Below are 15,614 nucleotides of genomic sequence, written 5' to 3'. Positions count from 1 at the left end.
TACTGCAGGGTTGTGGCCGTCAGCGGGGGCCCCATCTGCAGAGACAGGGCCAAGCACGGAGGTGTCCCTGGGCAGATCTGTGCGGGTGCCCAGGCCCGCCTGTGATGGAAGGGCCCCGGGCACACATGACCCCCCCCCACCCCGCGCACACACACACATACATGCAAGGCCGTGGTGTTAGCTTTACTTAGTCTTTTTCTTTGGGATTGGGGGGTTTTTTGCACATGTAATGTGTTTTTATACTTACAACTTACTTGGCAATTGAGGTGTTAGAGTGATAATGTTAAACATCCATCGGTTATTTGGGGAAAAAACTGTTTTCAATTAAAAATATAATTAAGAGGCCTTGTGGTTAAATTGTAGACTGGAATTGTGTTCAAACATTCAGGTGCAGAAAGGTCTCCCTGGCAGCTGTGACTGTCGCGCTCTGGGCCCTGGGTGTAACACGGCTGTGCGGTGCGGCCCTCATCACCTTCATCACGGCTTGCACCCATTTTCCTGACCGCGAGCTTTCTTCTCCAAGTGCTGCTTGTGAGAGATGTGGTTTCCATTTCCATTTCTCCAGACTGAAACACAAATAATGATAATCCTATTCAAATGCTTGAATATGATTACGAGTCATTGATTTAATTCATTTGGCTATGACTCCTCCAGAATTTGGAACCTACCCGTGAAGTGAATAGAAAGCTCAGTCTGTGTCTGTGGTATTTGTCACACACATGTGACGGCTCGTGCAGGCATGTCGCCTGCTCTGTGCGTGCTTTCCCGGGGTTCTAAAACAAGCTCGTCAGAGCAGAACGCATCGTCCACCTCTGACATCAGACCAGCAGGGATAAAATGCTCACCTTGGCTCTCTCGCTCCATGGTCTCCAGTGGGTGGTGAGACCTCCGTACGAGTTGCGTGTTAAGAGTGTGACGATTTCGGGCGTAACTGCCCTGATGGGGGAGGCCAGACCGATGAGTGTGGGCGGCACCGCCGTGCGTGAGGCTGTGTCCCCACTCACCCTGCGTCTCTGCCGATGGGAACCCACCAGCGTGTGTGTGGTTCCTCACAGAGACGTGTTCTGAAAGTTTCGGTCCCAGAGCGAGGCAGAGAGTGCAGCAGTGTGAGTCCGTGAGGGCCCAGAAGGCCGGTTCTATTTGGGGAGGGCAGGCAGGGGTTCTCGGTCTGGCTGTGGCTCCCCCATTCCCGAGTGGGTGATACCTTTGAAGGAATAGGTGGTGGCCAAGGCCTCTTTTTTGTGGATGACACACAGGTAAGACATTCCCTGCCCTGGAGAGGAAGTGAGCAGTGATGCAGACGGGACTCCCTGGGCCCAGCTGGAGGAAGGGACCTCTGTGAGGGATGCTGGGCAGAATCTGGTTGGGATGATAGACTCATGTGAAGATTTAGTGAATTAAATAATATATAGTAGTTTTTAGTTGTTTTAATTTGGAGATGTTGTAAAGAAGTTAGTTTTAAAGCACTATGTAGCACTTCTTAAAAAACCCTTACTCTTTTTCTGCTGTGGTAAAGAAAATATAGGAAGGTAACAACTGCCTAGTTTACCCCATTTCCCACGAGTGTCTGGTCAGCAGGCCCAACTCCACTGCCCCTCCGCACTGGCTGCATTCAAACCATCTGCTGAGTTCAACTCTTTTTTTTTTGTTTGTCGGTTTGTATGTTTGAAGATCCAATCCGTCCCCAAATCCCAGACCAGAAAGATCCCTGACTGCTTCCCAAGATCCAGAACATTCCTTGACGGAATACATTCACCATTTAGAAATGATCCAGCAAAGACTGGGAGACGTACCACCAGGTAATGAAAGTCCTCTGTCTTCTGACGTGATCTGAGTGACCCAGGAAGTGTCCAGTCTTGGAGAGGAGACGGCTGGGGTCCAGCTTAGTCACTCTTGTTAGTTTCAGTCCTGCTAATCAGCCATCATTAATAGTATCAGAAGGAGGGTTGTGAGTGGAGACACCGGGGGTGGGTGTGAAGGATGCACAGTGTGGGGATCACGGTGTCTCAGACTCAGAGCGACCATGAAGACCGTGTTTACAGGATGTCATTTGTCCAGCATTTCTCAACTTTCATAATGTAAACCACTGCGTATCTTAATTGCTATTCTTATTGTTACCAAAAATAAGGTTAATTCAGTGATAGTGTTTCAAAACTGTGAAATTGTTCTTAGAAGATATGAAGCCTACTAACAAATTGCTTCCTCATCTACTTGTGTTTAGATTCTACTTCAGAGAAGTCCTGCTGCCAGAAGAGTAAACAGTGAATGAAGTCCTGTGACAATTGTATTTGAGGAAGAGGTTTGATTTTCTGTGGGAGCTTGTGATGTGGTGGGTGTGCTGAGTGGTGCTGGGCACCAGCCCCGGTGTCGTCAGTTAGGTGCTCTCACCCTTACGCTTTGCTGCAAAGCCAAGTGGAGTATTTTCTGTGATTTCAGCACAACTTAGCTTCTTACCTTGATGAGGTAGCTGTGCGCTCATGAGTGACGGGCATCTGCCTGGTTCTCTGTTGATCGAGCCTCCCTGCCCACCCACGAAGGGTAAGCAGAGGATGGCTTCCTGTTGTTTATTTTCTTAAAGTGTACAGCTGGAAACTTGGTTTAAAACAAAAACACACACAAAAACAAAAAGAATAAAATTAAAGCCCTGGTGTGTTTGTGAATAGTCCTGTGTTTTTTTTTTTTGTTTTTTTTTTATCCAGTCTGCTTTTACTAGGGGCAAAAAAATAAAACATAGACTTAGAATTTATATTGAACTTCTGTAAGTCAAAAATTTTCAGTGGAACTTAAAGCACTAATAAGACAAATAGCCACATGCCTATTGATTCATCTTGCTTGGTTTCTTCTTTTATTTCTGTCAGATGCTGTCACTACATATTTATTTCTCATGATTATGATCTTTTTATGTTTTACTCATGCTCGTCTGTACCTGGTGGTGGTATCTAGCCAGTGTCCTTTACCCAAACGTCTGTTGTAAAGGTATGTTTATAAGTATCTCAGTGTGTTTCTAGGACCTTTGAACATGACATTTATTCTGCTGGGCTTGGTTTTAATATAAAACCACTTTTTCCTAATCACTACTTACTTATTTTCGATTTTTAGATTTTAGACTTACTTGTTTAGATGTTTGATGACTTATTTTAGATTTTTCTTCCCAGTGCATGTCTGCATTTTCCTCTTCTTAGCCAACACTGCCATAAGGACACTGTTTTACAAAAATCTTCCCACCTTTTCCACTGAGTCCTGTCTTCTCCTTGATGTTATTGAAGCGAAATCTTGACCAGCTCCAGGAGCAGGAATCCAAGAAATGTCTCTTCACTTTCCAGAAGAATGACGTTTGAAATTGATCAAATACTGAATAAATAAATATCCATGTCATCCATGTTAAGCTAATGAGGGAGGGAAGGCCCATTTAAAGCCACCAGTGGACGTAACCATCACAACAACTTGTTACCATGGGGGTTAATAATTAAAAAGAAAGAGACATTCACCCTCCTTTCGTGGAAAAACACAGGTCATACCTGCTGATGAGGGAAATTCTTCTTCACAGTAAAGCACCCAGCTAATTAATATAGAGGGAGCAATACAATTAGAGAGCAACCAATTCTGCCCCCAGCGAAATAATCAGTTCACGGTGGGTTCATCAACAAGTCCTAAAACCAAGGCGAAGTTCCACTTCCACAGTGCAGGGGCCTGGGAGTGTCCAGTGTGACCCTGGCTCATGGCAGGCCTGGCACGATGCCGTGTGAGATGCACAGTCTCCCCCAGTTTACAGATGGAGGGACAAGTGACACAGAACCACGAGGAAAGAGACACATGGGATGTTCTATAAGTGACTGTCCTGGTTTCATTAAATAGACAACATTACTCAGAAAACAAAAGTGAGGGCCCTGTTTTTTGTTAAAAGAAACAAAGGAGGGCTTCCCTGGTGGCGCAGTGGTTGAGAGTCCGCCTGCTGATGCAGGGGACACAGGTTTGTGCCCCGGACCGGGAAGATCCCACATGCTGCGGAGCGGCTGGGCCCATGAGCCATGGCCGCTGAGCCTGCGCGTCCTGAGCCTGTGCTCCGCAATGGGAGAGGCCACAACAGTGAGAGGCCCGTGTACCACAAAAAAAAGAAAAAAACCTAAGGAGACATAACCAAATGCATGTGCAAAAACTTAATTAGTTCCTAAATTGGGGGAAAGCAGCTATAAAGTCATTTTGGGGGGTAACGGGGTAAATTTGAGTATGTACTGGATAGCAGATTTTAGGGGAATTTGTGTTAATTTTCTTAGGTGTGGTCATGGTTATATGAGAGAAGGCTGCTTTTCTTAGGAGCTGTATGCTGAATTATTTAAGAAAAAGGAGCCATAACAAATGCAATTTACTTTGAAATGGTTTCGTTAGAAAAAGAGTACACATATATGGATTAAGTAAACATGCAAAATCTTTTAAAAATATTGAATCTAGATTGAATCTAGTTAGTATATGGTTATTTTTTGAAAATTTTCATGATGAAAGATGAAAAAAATGTCATGACCAAACTGAAGTTTGACCCAGTACGTCTTTTTTTTTTTTTTTTTTTGTGGTATGTGGGCCTCTCACTGTTGTGGCCTCTCCCGTTGCGGAGCACAGGCTCCGGACGCACAGGCCCAGCGGCCATGGCTCACGGGCCCAGCCGCTCCACGGCATGTGGGATCTTCCCAGACTGGGGCACGAACCCGTTTCCCCTGCATCGGCAGGCGGACTCTCAACCACTGCGCCACCAGGGAAGCCCTGACCCAGTACGTCTTATTCAACTACAGGACACTGTGTCAGCCCAGGTGGGAGAACATAACCACGCTAGGCTTTCCAGCTAAGGGAATCCAGTACAAGGATTTGATCACTATGATGACGGAGGAGCCCTCTCCCTGGGGCTGGCGGGTCAGCAGAACGGTTACTGGGACACAGGGACAGAGCCCCCCTCCAGCAGGAGCTGACCCCTCAGGGGAGATGCATCAGCATCACTGTGGAAGGGAGAGAGACGCCCATCTTTCTCCTTCTGCCCTCCTGTTCGCCAAACCAGACAGGGAGCCTGGGACAGTTCCTTGCAGAAGTCGGCACCTTGTGCAGAGCAGACAAGAATTGATCTGAAAGCACACTGGCAGGTGACCCTTTGGCTACGAAGAATTTGTTCTCACCCACCCATACTTAGTTACCAAAATGCACCTGCCTGATGTGGGCCAAACATTCTTCATACCAAAGAAGGCCCGCGAGGTGTCGTATCTCAGTGATGCAGGCTCTCCAGGTGTCGTGTCTCAGTGAAGCAGGCTCTCCAGGTAACGCTGGGCTCCTCCCTCGGTGCTGGGTCTGCCCTTCTCTGATTGGTGTAGTTAACACACCCAACCTGTCATGGAAAGTGGGGGAGGTGAGGAGGAGACGTCCAGAGCAAGCATTAAACAGGCCTGCGCCCCTGTTTCAAAGAGTCTTCCTTCTACCATGTAGGCCTGGTTTTCTGGGCCTCACTGTCCTTTCTGAAAGATTTGAGACCTTAACAGTCTTGTTTTTAGAGGACTTCCTTTCCTTTTACAGTCGAACCTGGAAGTACTAAGTACGAGGAGGTGCCCAGCGAAGACGTCAGGTACAGATCCAGGTTGTACTGTCCTCGAGTTGTGCCGGCCTCCAGGCTCCCCCCGTCATTGGGATCAATCCCACCAGCCGATGCAGGAACCCCCATCCCTGCTGGTTCAGAGGGGGACCATTGTCACCAGTGGCAGCAGCCTCCCCCCACCCCCGGGACAGCAGAGCCCAGAATCATAGGATGGAAAGCAAAAATTCCTCCAGGGTTAGCTGGCGTAGCAGTAAGAGGGGCTCTTCCCATCTTCTGATGGCCCTAGGCTGATGTATTCTGGCTGTGGGAGAAATGGCCATAAGTGGGTCTGCAGTAGGGCAGCCTTCCCACTGTCAGTAGCTGAGCTGCTTCTGGGTTGACGTCAGGGAATCCCATGGTCGTAAGCCTAGTGCTGCACTTTTGCTATGAGAGGAGTTTTCTGGTCAGAAGCAGCGATGGTGGTAAGTAATTTGGGCAGTCCCCAGATGGGTTCTGGGCAGGGACAGCAAGTCCATATGCAGAACAGGAGTAGATAGGGCACAAGGACAACGCAGAGGGAGAAATTTTCTGGGAACCCTGGCCATCTGTTCATGGGGTTTACTTTTGCCTTCCTGACCTGCTTGAGTCTTATCATTCACCACCTCTCCATCACCACCCGAGTGTCCTACAGTTCAATTCTGACACTACCTGGGGTCAGCACAGAAACTATGTTAAGGACTCAGTCCCAGGGGCTTCCCTGGTGGTGCAGTGGTTAAGAATCTGCCTGGGGACACGGGTTCAAGCCCTGGTCTGGGGAGATCCCACATGCTGCGGAGCGCTAAGCCTGTGAGCCACAACTACTGAGCCTGCACCCTAGAGCCTGCGAGCCACAACTACTGAGCCCACGAGCCACAACTACTGAAGCCCGCACGCCTAGAGCCCGTGCTCCCCAATAAGAGAAGCCACTGCAATGAGAAGCCCGCGCACTGCAACGAAGAGTAGCCCCCATTTGCCGCAACTAGAGAAGGCCGGCGGGCAGCAACAAAGACCCAACTCAGCCAAAAATAAATAAATAAATATTTTAAAAAAGGACTCAGTCCCAGAAGACAGCCACGTTAGACAGCGGCCATCAGTGGAGCCCCCAGGCTGTCCACACTTCTGCCTGGCCAGCTACAAACTTGTCCTGAGTATCAGAGCTGCAGGTCCTTGTCCAGGTCTTGTGAAACCAACAGCCTACAGCTTCCTCAGTCAGTAGACGGGAGTAGCACACCCAGATGTGGTCATATCAAAGTCCACACACGCCAAGCCTGGGCCTTTCTTAGTTGTGGGCAGTGCAAGGCGTAGCTGCTTGTCTTTCACTTTGGAAGGGAGACCGTGTTAGTCTACAGACCACTGATTTTTCGTGGAATTTAGCTCTCACCATCCAAGGCATCTAGGGTACTTCTTCCTGCTCATTAGGACCAATTACCATGATGTCTTTAATGCATCAAAATGATATTACGATGTCTAAACAAAGATCCTAAGGTAAGGTAGGGAAGTTGTCCCTGCCAATTGAAATCGAATTGATAATCTAATTGGCATTGAAAAAAGAATGATTAGGGAGCCTGAATGTAAAACCTTTTATGATTGTACCTGGGACAGGTGCCATCACTTCTGGACCCATATCAAGAATTTATCCCAAAGTAGCCAGAGAAGTACAACAAATAATGAAACTGGATGTAAACAGCAGCATTCCACTGAGAACCAGAAACAGTATTGTCTTAGCTTGGGCTGCTATAACGAAATGCCATAAACTAGGTCGCTTATAACCAACAGAAATGTGTGCCTCAGCGTCTGGAGGCTGGAAGTTCAAGATCCTGGGGCCGGCAGGGTGGGGTTCTCGTGAGGGCCTCTCGTGGGTTGCAGACGGCTGATGATTCCTTGTATCTTTACGTGGTGGAGAGCAGAGGGGGAGCGGGGAGCAAGCACTCGTGGCTCTTTTAAGGGCACTAATCCTATCCGTAAGGGAGGGCTCCACCCTCACAGCCTCATCTGCTTCCCAGAGCTTCTACCTCCCAATGCCATCCCATTGTGGGCAGGATTTCAGCATAGGAGTTTTGTCCATCACAGGTACACACAGCTGGGCGTGAAAAGATCCAGAAGGCGTACGTAAATGACATGGTCGGTAGTCAGACTCATGGTGCTGCATCTTCTGTTTCACTGTCTCAGCCACGTCTGTGGTCTTGTGGGACGTTCCCTATGACTAGTTGGCAGAACAGGAAGAAGCACAAGTTTGTTCTGCAGCTGGATCTGCACAGTGTGCTGGCCTCAGCCAGAAGTAGACAGTTGCCACACACACGCATCTTATGGGATTTGGAAGAATTCCAGCTGGCAAACTTCGGATAGTACATTGGTGCTCCATTCCACATGGAAAGAGAGCTGACCTGGGTTCCTGATCCATAAGCATTCTTATGGGTAATTGACTGTCCAGCTGGTCAATACTTGACAGCAGAAAGATTGCAAAGTGGTGTCAAGGTTATCTACAGGATGGGTATGTAAGAAGACCTTCCTCCCTCAGGGCACCCACTGCGGAAGTGCAGTCCAGTGGACAGGATGACTTGCTCATGGGTGTCACTCAGTCTCTTTCCTTAGGTGGCAGGAAAGAAACTTGCACTGGTTCAGCAACAAGACCTCCTCTCACCAAGGTTTCCTGGCTTCTCCCACTTCTCAGTGCCTGAACTGCCAACTGCAGAGGCCAGGGCTGAGACCTTGATGTGGCGAGCTGGTTCCTCTATCACAGAGGACGCAGTGGTTGGTCCCGCCAGGAATAGACACACTCCAGGTGCAACTTTTTTGCTTCCCTGTCTGCAGTGCATCTGCCAACACCACTCTGTGCCCTTGGAGACGTCTTGTTCATTGCTGTAGCTCTGCATGACACGGCCTCTTAGCAGCAGGCATTATGTTAAAGCGATGAAAGTGCAGGATGAGTTCACACGTAGAATCCACTGGTCTTACCATGTTGGAGGAGGTCATCGAGAGGACATGACCGCTGGTTGACCTGTGAGCTGGCCCTGGGCCATCAGAGGCTCCCCACCTGCTCCCCATCCTTGGGTTGTGCATTGCGCTTGCCCTCCCCACACTGGCAGCTGCCCCAAGGATGCAGCCTTGAGAGAGCAAGGTGGTGTGGAGACCATCTGGAAAGTGTGCATGACTGAACCCAGTCAAGGCCTCTGTATAAGCTCTTAAGATTCTGGCGGGCTGGTGCAGAGATCTATTCGTCTTCTGGCCACCAGGACAAACCTCATAAGTTCCGTGCTTATTAAACCTGCTGATCTGGAGTGTCTGTGTCTCTTTGGTCTCTCCTTGCCCTCATGTACAGGGGCAAGTTTACGAACCAACATCATGTGTCCCATCAGCTGGAAGCAGCTGTCTGGGCTGAAGAGTGGAATGGCTGGCTGAAGGCTCTCTATCAGCGCCAGCTTGGAAATCAGTCTTTCAAGTTGGACGCAGTGTTGCAAACTGGTGTATGCCTTAAACTAGGAGCACGTGTATCATGTACTTCCCTTACAGCCAGACTGCAGGGGTCTGAAAATCAAGAGGCAGACTCTTCCACTGTGTGTGCAAGTTAGATTCTCTAGTTTCTCAATCGCAGATAAGCAAAGGAGTACTGAGCCACACCCCTGTGGGTCACTCAGGTTCTACACATTCTTCCCCGTTGTGCAGTGAGTGTAGGAGCAGCCCTACCCTCTCTATCACCAAGACAGTAACTCCTCCTTTCACCTGCTGGTTCCTAGACACAGGAACCCAAGGTTCCCAGACATCATCCATAGTTTATAATCCAATGGAACACTTGGTGTGTTCCCCAGGGAGTGTCCCTTTTGGGGACCAGGACCTCTAACCCTACAGAATCTAAACTTGGGAGGACAGGAAGCACAAAGTTCCCCAGTGGATCACTGGGGTTGATGGTTAAGTGGGACCACTCCTGTTTCCACCCCTTGGGTTTCAGATTCAGGTATCTTTCTTATTGGGAACACAGTGCCATATATAGGTCTTGAATGAAACCCCATCTTTGCAGAACATTACCTCCAATTTGGCACTTGAGCTGTGCCTTTAGCTGACTGTCCCAGTGCTCTGTTAGGCAGCAGATCCCGTGGTCATTGCACTCCTTGCTGTGCACTTCCTTTGCCATAAAGTGAATCCTACGTTTGATATGATGACGCATGGGATCCTGTGCCAGAGGAACTACCACTCCATAAGCCCCTGTTGCCTGACACTTGTGGGCAGGAAGTCAAGCCTATATATGGAATATGAATCTGTTTCTGTGAAAACAAACTCCTGGCCCTTCCAGGATGGAAGAGTTCCAATACAGCAAACTTGGCTGGTTGCCCTTCTCAGTGGAAGGAGCCACATTCAGAGCTCAGCATTGGTCTCCCGCTGGCAGGTTAGACCTTCAGTGTCAGCTAGTGGTTAGATCAGCTTTGGGCCCACGAGTAGCCGCCAATCCTCATTACTTCGGTCCCTCTGTTCTTGTACCCATCATGCCAGTACAGGGGTTGCCAAGTAAGAGATGCTGTCCAGGGTCAACTGGCTGAATCGTCATTCTGTCTGCTTGGTGGTTTATTACTTTCATGGGTGCTCTCTGGTGGGCATTAATATTTTATACCAAGACCATCCTGCTTGGCACCTATCCCACTATGTCTTCCCACATGCTTTCCTTGTCCCCAGTTTTCCAATTGTTTTCCTTCCAAACCCTTAGTGAGTCACACAGGCCATCCAACACTGCCCGTGTGTCCATATATATTCTCACCTTGGGCCACTCCTTACACAGAAAAGGGAATGACTAGGAACTCTGCCCATGGGGAGGGTATATCCTTAACCACTGTCTGTCAGGGCCAGCCCTGAGTGAGGCTGTAATGTAGCTGCTGTACACTTTCATTTTGAACTCACATGCCAAGCCAACCCATCTGTGAACCAGCCTCAAGATTCTTCCACCTCTGTCAACTTGCTCTGAAGGCTTCCCCATATGGTCATAGATGTGAAGGAACAGAGAGGCTCTGATACAACAGCAGTGGATGCCATGTGGGTCTGGGCCACCTATTTTGCACTCCCTTGTGACCTCTGAACAGTCTCATGCTCAGTCTTGAATGTGCTCCTTCCTTCCACCTGGTAATGGACTGTTTCTGGGCCAAACCGACCTGATGACTTGGTGAGTTTGGCAGAACCCACCTCACAAAGCACTGTCCTGTCTGCGGGGTTACTTGGTGTCCCAAGGTCAGATGTTCCATCTCTGTCAGAGCACAGAAGCACACCAAGATGGTTCCCCCCCCCCAAAGGCATATATAATTCTCTGCTTCAAGTGGCATCACAGAACCCAGGGTTCCTGCTTTGTGAATCTCTTGCTGAGATGTGCCAGAAACTCCACATTCCATCGTTCTCCACCACCAATACCGCCTGCTAGACCATATGGCCCAGGCAGCAGAACTGCTTGCACCACAGCCTTGACCTGTGACAGAAACTTCTCCTTTTCTGGTCTCTTCTCAAACCTGGAAGTCTTCCAAGTCAACCAGTATTTGGGCCAGAGCAGTATTTATAGGTGTGGAATATGCTGCTTCCAGAACTTGAAGAGGCCCAACAGTGTCTTCCTTTATTAAAAAATGGTTGAAGGTGCATCATACAACATTTGTCTTTTTCTTTTGGAAGGGATGCCTTAGGGCACCACTGACCACTGGATCCCTAAAAATATTATAAGTGTAGCAGGTCCCTGAATCTTCATAGGGTTTATCTACTACTCTCTGGAGCACCTGTATCTTACCAATGTCTCCAGCATCTTTATAATGTTATTGATGTAATGGAACAACGTGATGTTCTTCAGGATGGTGAAGTTTTTGGACTACGAGAGGGCAAGAGAGGTAACATAGGCTTCAGGCAAAACTGCATCTTTGTTCCACGTGAATGTGAAATGTTTCTGATCTTTTCTGATAGGGACAGAAAAGAACACACTGGATTAGCAGCCACCTACCACATCTGACACAGAGACTACTCTTGGGGCTGCTACTGAGTTGAGTTTGCAGTATACCCTCATCCTTCAGGATCCTTCTGATTTCTGCAGGGATCATGCTGGTGAAGTAAAGGCTTTGGGGACCACCATGCTGTATCCTTTAATCCTTAAAAGTGGCACCCATCTCTGCCACCCCTCCCACCCCCAGATGTGATGTTGTTTTATGATCCTGATAGGAATAGATCCGTTTTAGAGGTTTCCACTTGGCTTTTCCTATTGTGATAGCTCTAACCCTACAGGTCAGGGACCCAAAATGAGAGTAATGTTAATTGCCAAGTACGTCAATGCCAATTATTCATTTTGGGACAGGGAAATGACCACCAGGCAGGTTCACAGACCCAGTGGACCTACCGTAAGCTGGACCTTGGGCAGGACTCCATTAATGATCTGGGCACCACATGAGCCACTCTTGACAGGGGAGCCATGATGATCCAGGGATCTAGGTGTCAAAGTCATTTCAGACCTTGTGTCCATCAGTCTTCAAAATGTTTGGCTACCCACTTTTTCCCGGGTGTAGTTACCAAAGGAAAGGCCTTTGGGATTCATTTCTGTGTATACTTGTGGTATATCACAGGGTCCTTCTTGGTATTTGGCCACCTCTTCAGTTCCATGTCTGAAAACTGGCTCAGGTCCAGAAACTGGCTGTGGGATCCTGATTTTTTATATTGGGCAACCAGCTTGATTTTCCTAGTCATCCATCCTTGACTTTTTTCTGCTGGTAGTACCTTCAACTGCCCATCTATTTTGCCTCTAGGGATGCTGTGTTTTATGAAGCATTTCTGCAGCTCTCTGCAGCTCAGTCTCCCTTGGCTGCCATGCACACCTTGCTGGCCATTGTAATTTGCGATACTCGGACTTCTGTCAGTTCTGTGCTGCTTCCTGGCCTCTTCTCTTTTAGGATCCTATCGTCCCCAATGCTGTTCTGGAACAGCCTTTCCTACTGTCAGCTCTCACTTAAAAGGTGAGCCACCATTGACTAGTGACGTCAGTACCCCTTTCATCAGTCTGTTTCTTCGGACTTTTGTAAAAATTTGTTATTTGTGCCTTTATGTGGAATATAACCATCTGGTGGGTCTTCAGGAAGCACAGAGTATTTAAATTTCAGCAAAACCCACATCCCTGACCCTTGTACTCCTTTCCATCAGTCTGCTATAGCAATTGTCATTTCAACTTTGCTTACTGTGGGCCATAGCTTTTTCTACGTGTAGTGTTTTTAAAAATATATCTGCAAATTCTGAAATTTCTCCCTTTGAAAGGAGTCTGATGCCTCTCCCCTGAATATAGGTGAGATTTACTAACAGCTAGGGAGTGGCAGAAGTGATGGTATATGACTCCTGAGGCTAGTTCACAAGAAGGCCATGGCTTTCCTTTGTCTTTGGACAACTGCCCTTGGAATCCAGCCATTACATTGTGGGGAAGTCTAGGCCACAGGGAGTGGCCATGTGTGGGTATGCAGGCTGACACCCCCAATCCAGGCTCCTGCATCAACTGTCAGACATGTGAGTAAATGAACCTTCAGATCATTCCAACCCCTGGCCTTCAAGCTGCTCCAGCTGAGGCCCCAGATGCTGTCGAAGAGAGACAAGCCATCTCCACTATCCCCTGACCCACAGTAACCTAAAGAGATAACAAATGATTCTTGTTTCAAGCCACCAAGTGCGTAGTTATATAGCAGTAAATACAGCATCATTTTAGGAGCATCCTTTCAGGGAGTTTGCTACCAGTCTTTGCCCGGGCGTTAAATCCCGTATCTTAGAAGATTGATCGTAATAGTCTTCTACCCCATGTTACTCTCCAGTTCTCTCCTGATTTCTGCAGGGGTCGTGCTGGTGAATTAAACAAGGATGCTGGGGACCACCACTCACCAAGCACACTTATAATCCAGCCCCACACAGACTTCCCTAGCTCCTGTAACGGGTCGAACTGTGTCCCTGCAAAAGATGCTGAAGTCCTAATCCCCCAGTACCCGTGAATGTAACCTTATTTGGAAATAGGGTCTTTACAGATAATCAAATTAAGATGAATTAATTAGGGTAGGTCCTAATCCAATGACTGGTGTCCTTAAAAACGGGATTTGGACACAGAAACCACACACACATATAGGGAGAAAGGCATGTCAACATGAAAGCAGAGATGGGCATGATGCATCTACAAGCCAAGTAGCACCAAAGATTGCCAGCAAACCACCAGAAGCTAGCAGACAGGGATGGAAGACCCTTCCTTCACAGCCCTGTAACCTTGTTCTGACCTCCAGCCCCCAGAACTGTGAGATAAATTTCTGTTAAGCCACCCAGTCTGTGGTACTTTTGTTACTGCAGCCCTAGCAAACTAATATGTTCTTTTGAGGGGGAGGGGGCTATAGTCCACCTGAATTATGCTGAGAAATAACCATAATTATATGCCTAGTGTCCAATAGGTTGGGGAAAGGAGTGCTCGGTGGGTAGGGAAAGGTGAGCCCCATGGGCAGTCTTGGGGGTGGGGAGCGGTCAAAAGCTTGGAGGGTGTCTACCCAGATATGAGATCTCTTTGACATGTGTCATGGGCCCAGATTTTCCCAACCACGGCCCCAAACTTAGCATAACAGAACTGCCTTGACTGGGTGTTTACCATCTTTGAGATACTAATTCTTGAGCCTGGCCCTTGTCTTTATTGTCTCAGTGCAGGAGATGAGGCTTTTTTTGCAGGCAACCGAAGAGACTTCATGGCTTTCAGTGGTCTGTTGGTAGCCATCCACTGTCCATTATTTCTCTTAAGGGCGTCAGTAGTGTTAAGGAATAGCTACCCAGTCCCAGTACCCTTCCTTATAGCGAATATTTCCATCATACGTAAAAGGCTTCGAGGGTATTCATTTCACTTCTCTGGCTCACTCTTCTACACGGGTGGAAGGTTAACAATTAGATCACCTCGTGCCAGGGGCTGAGTGTTCCACCCACAAGTGGTGGGTGATTCACCCCATCTTATCACCTGCCACCTAAACCCCAGGTACCAACTGTTGCAGGATGGTTTCTCCAGAAGCAGATGGTGAGGGAGAGTTTGGGGTACAAGTTTATATGGCATCAACACCTGTGAAAGGAAGGGCAAGGAGACAGGGTGGAGCCTAGGAAGGAGAGGGCCATGCAGGCCCAGCTAACCTGTAGGCAGCCTGTCGCGCTCCGGAGCAAGCACTGCTTCTCAGAGGCCTTCTGTGCTGGGCCCAATGGCCAGGCCGGCTCAGTCACCTCAAGAAGGATACGACCTAGGAAGGTGGCCCTCTGCGGACAAGGGAGGGGCGGGTACTCGCGTCCACTACAGTCCCCCGTCGCACCTGGCAGATACGCTTCCCGCCGACACTGGGGATCAGCTCCCTCAGGATTCTCGGGGTGTGTGTGTGGGGGGTCTCAGTTCAGTTCCACCAGCCCCCAAGCCTCCGGACGTCTTGTTCCCTCATGTCTGTCCTCGCACTTCCCAAGGTCACCCCACGGTCTGAAATGGCTGCTGGAGCTCCTTCCAAGGCTATTTTGAAAAGCACATGGGCTAACACACACGTCACAGCGCGTCTACGAAGGACGTCCAAAGGTGCCCAGGGTGTCCAGCTAACTCCCGAGAGTCGTGAAAAGCCCCACGCATAAAGGCCCACGCGTGCTGGGGAGAAAGCGTGTGCACGCCCCCCGCCCGCCCCAGCAAAAGCCCAGCGCACCCCGAAGCCTCAGCGTCCGCGCGGACACCAGACCAGGGCCTGCGGGGTCGCCGTGGACCGACGCCCGCCTGAGGCCCGCAACCCGAACACCGGGGGCGAGGGGCGTCTCGCGCCCACAACCCCAACACTGAGGTAACCGCGTTGAGAGGCGAGCCCGCGTTCCTGCCTGTCGACGAGCCAAGCCCTCGGCGCAGAGCCTCTCGGGAGTGACGCTCTCCCCGCTCCCCCAATGGGAGCCCGGAGCGTCCTCGCCGCGTCCTCGCGGCCAATGGGAGCGAGCCTCTGGTGTTGCTGGGCGGGCCCGGCCTCCCACCTGGCAGGCGACTCGCCGCGCTCCCCTTCTCGCCCTTCCC

At 49.3% G+C, this 15,614-nt stretch overlaps 1 protein-coding gene and 2 long non-coding RNA genes across 8 annotated transcripts in view; 1 reads left to right on the top strand and 2 right to left on the bottom strand.

Moving 5' to 3' along the window:
* The window catches only part of PCNT (pericentrin), a 105,559-nt gene extending 102,905 nt beyond the window's left edge, over positions 1-2,654 (top strand). For all 5 annotated transcript variants that reach the window (XM_060100305.1, XM_060100301.1, XM_060100303.1 and 2 more), the window contains 2 exons: positions 1,672-1,799; positions 2,222-2,654. In XM_060100305.1, the coding sequence (XP_059956288.1) occupies positions 1,672-1,799; positions 2,222-2,265 (172 nt within the window). In that variant the 3' untranslated portion in view covers positions 2,266-2,654. The remainder of the gene's footprint in view (positions 1-1,671; positions 1,800-2,221) is intronic.
* On the bottom strand, positions 141-3,878 carry LOC132491421 (uncharacterized). 2 transcript variants are annotated; one of them, XR_009532667.1, is made up of 5 exons: positions 3,113-3,878; positions 2,455-2,592; positions 1,794-1,911; positions 846-1,359; positions 141-566 (listed from the first exon to the last, which is right to left on the bottom strand). It is a non-coding gene; the product is annotated as an uncharacterized LOC132491421 (long non-coding RNA). The 2 variants fall into 2 exon arrangements; XR_009532668.1 differs by having other exon boundaries at positions 1,794-1,908.
* Positions 3,879-5,120: 1,242 nt separating this feature from the next.
* LOC132490896 (uncharacterized) lies at positions 5,121-15,439 on the bottom strand. Its single transcript, XR_009532619.1, has 3 exons — positions 14,818-15,439; positions 14,193-14,333; positions 5,121-5,365 (listed from the first exon to the last, which is right to left on the bottom strand). It is a non-coding gene; the product is annotated as an uncharacterized LOC132490896 (long non-coding RNA).
* Between the last annotated feature and the right edge of the window lie 175 nt (positions 15,440-15,614).

This window comes from Mesoplodon densirostris, chromosome 5 (genome assembly GCF_025265405.1).
Source record: "Mesoplodon densirostris isolate mMesDen1 chromosome 5, mMesDen1 primary haplotype, whole genome shotgun sequence".
NCBI lineage: Eukaryota > Metazoa > Chordata > Mammalia > Artiodactyla > Ziphiidae > Mesoplodon > Mesoplodon densirostris.
The sequence above is the reverse complement of the archived record's forward strand: the minus strand, read 5'-3'. Positions and strand labels throughout refer to the sequence as shown.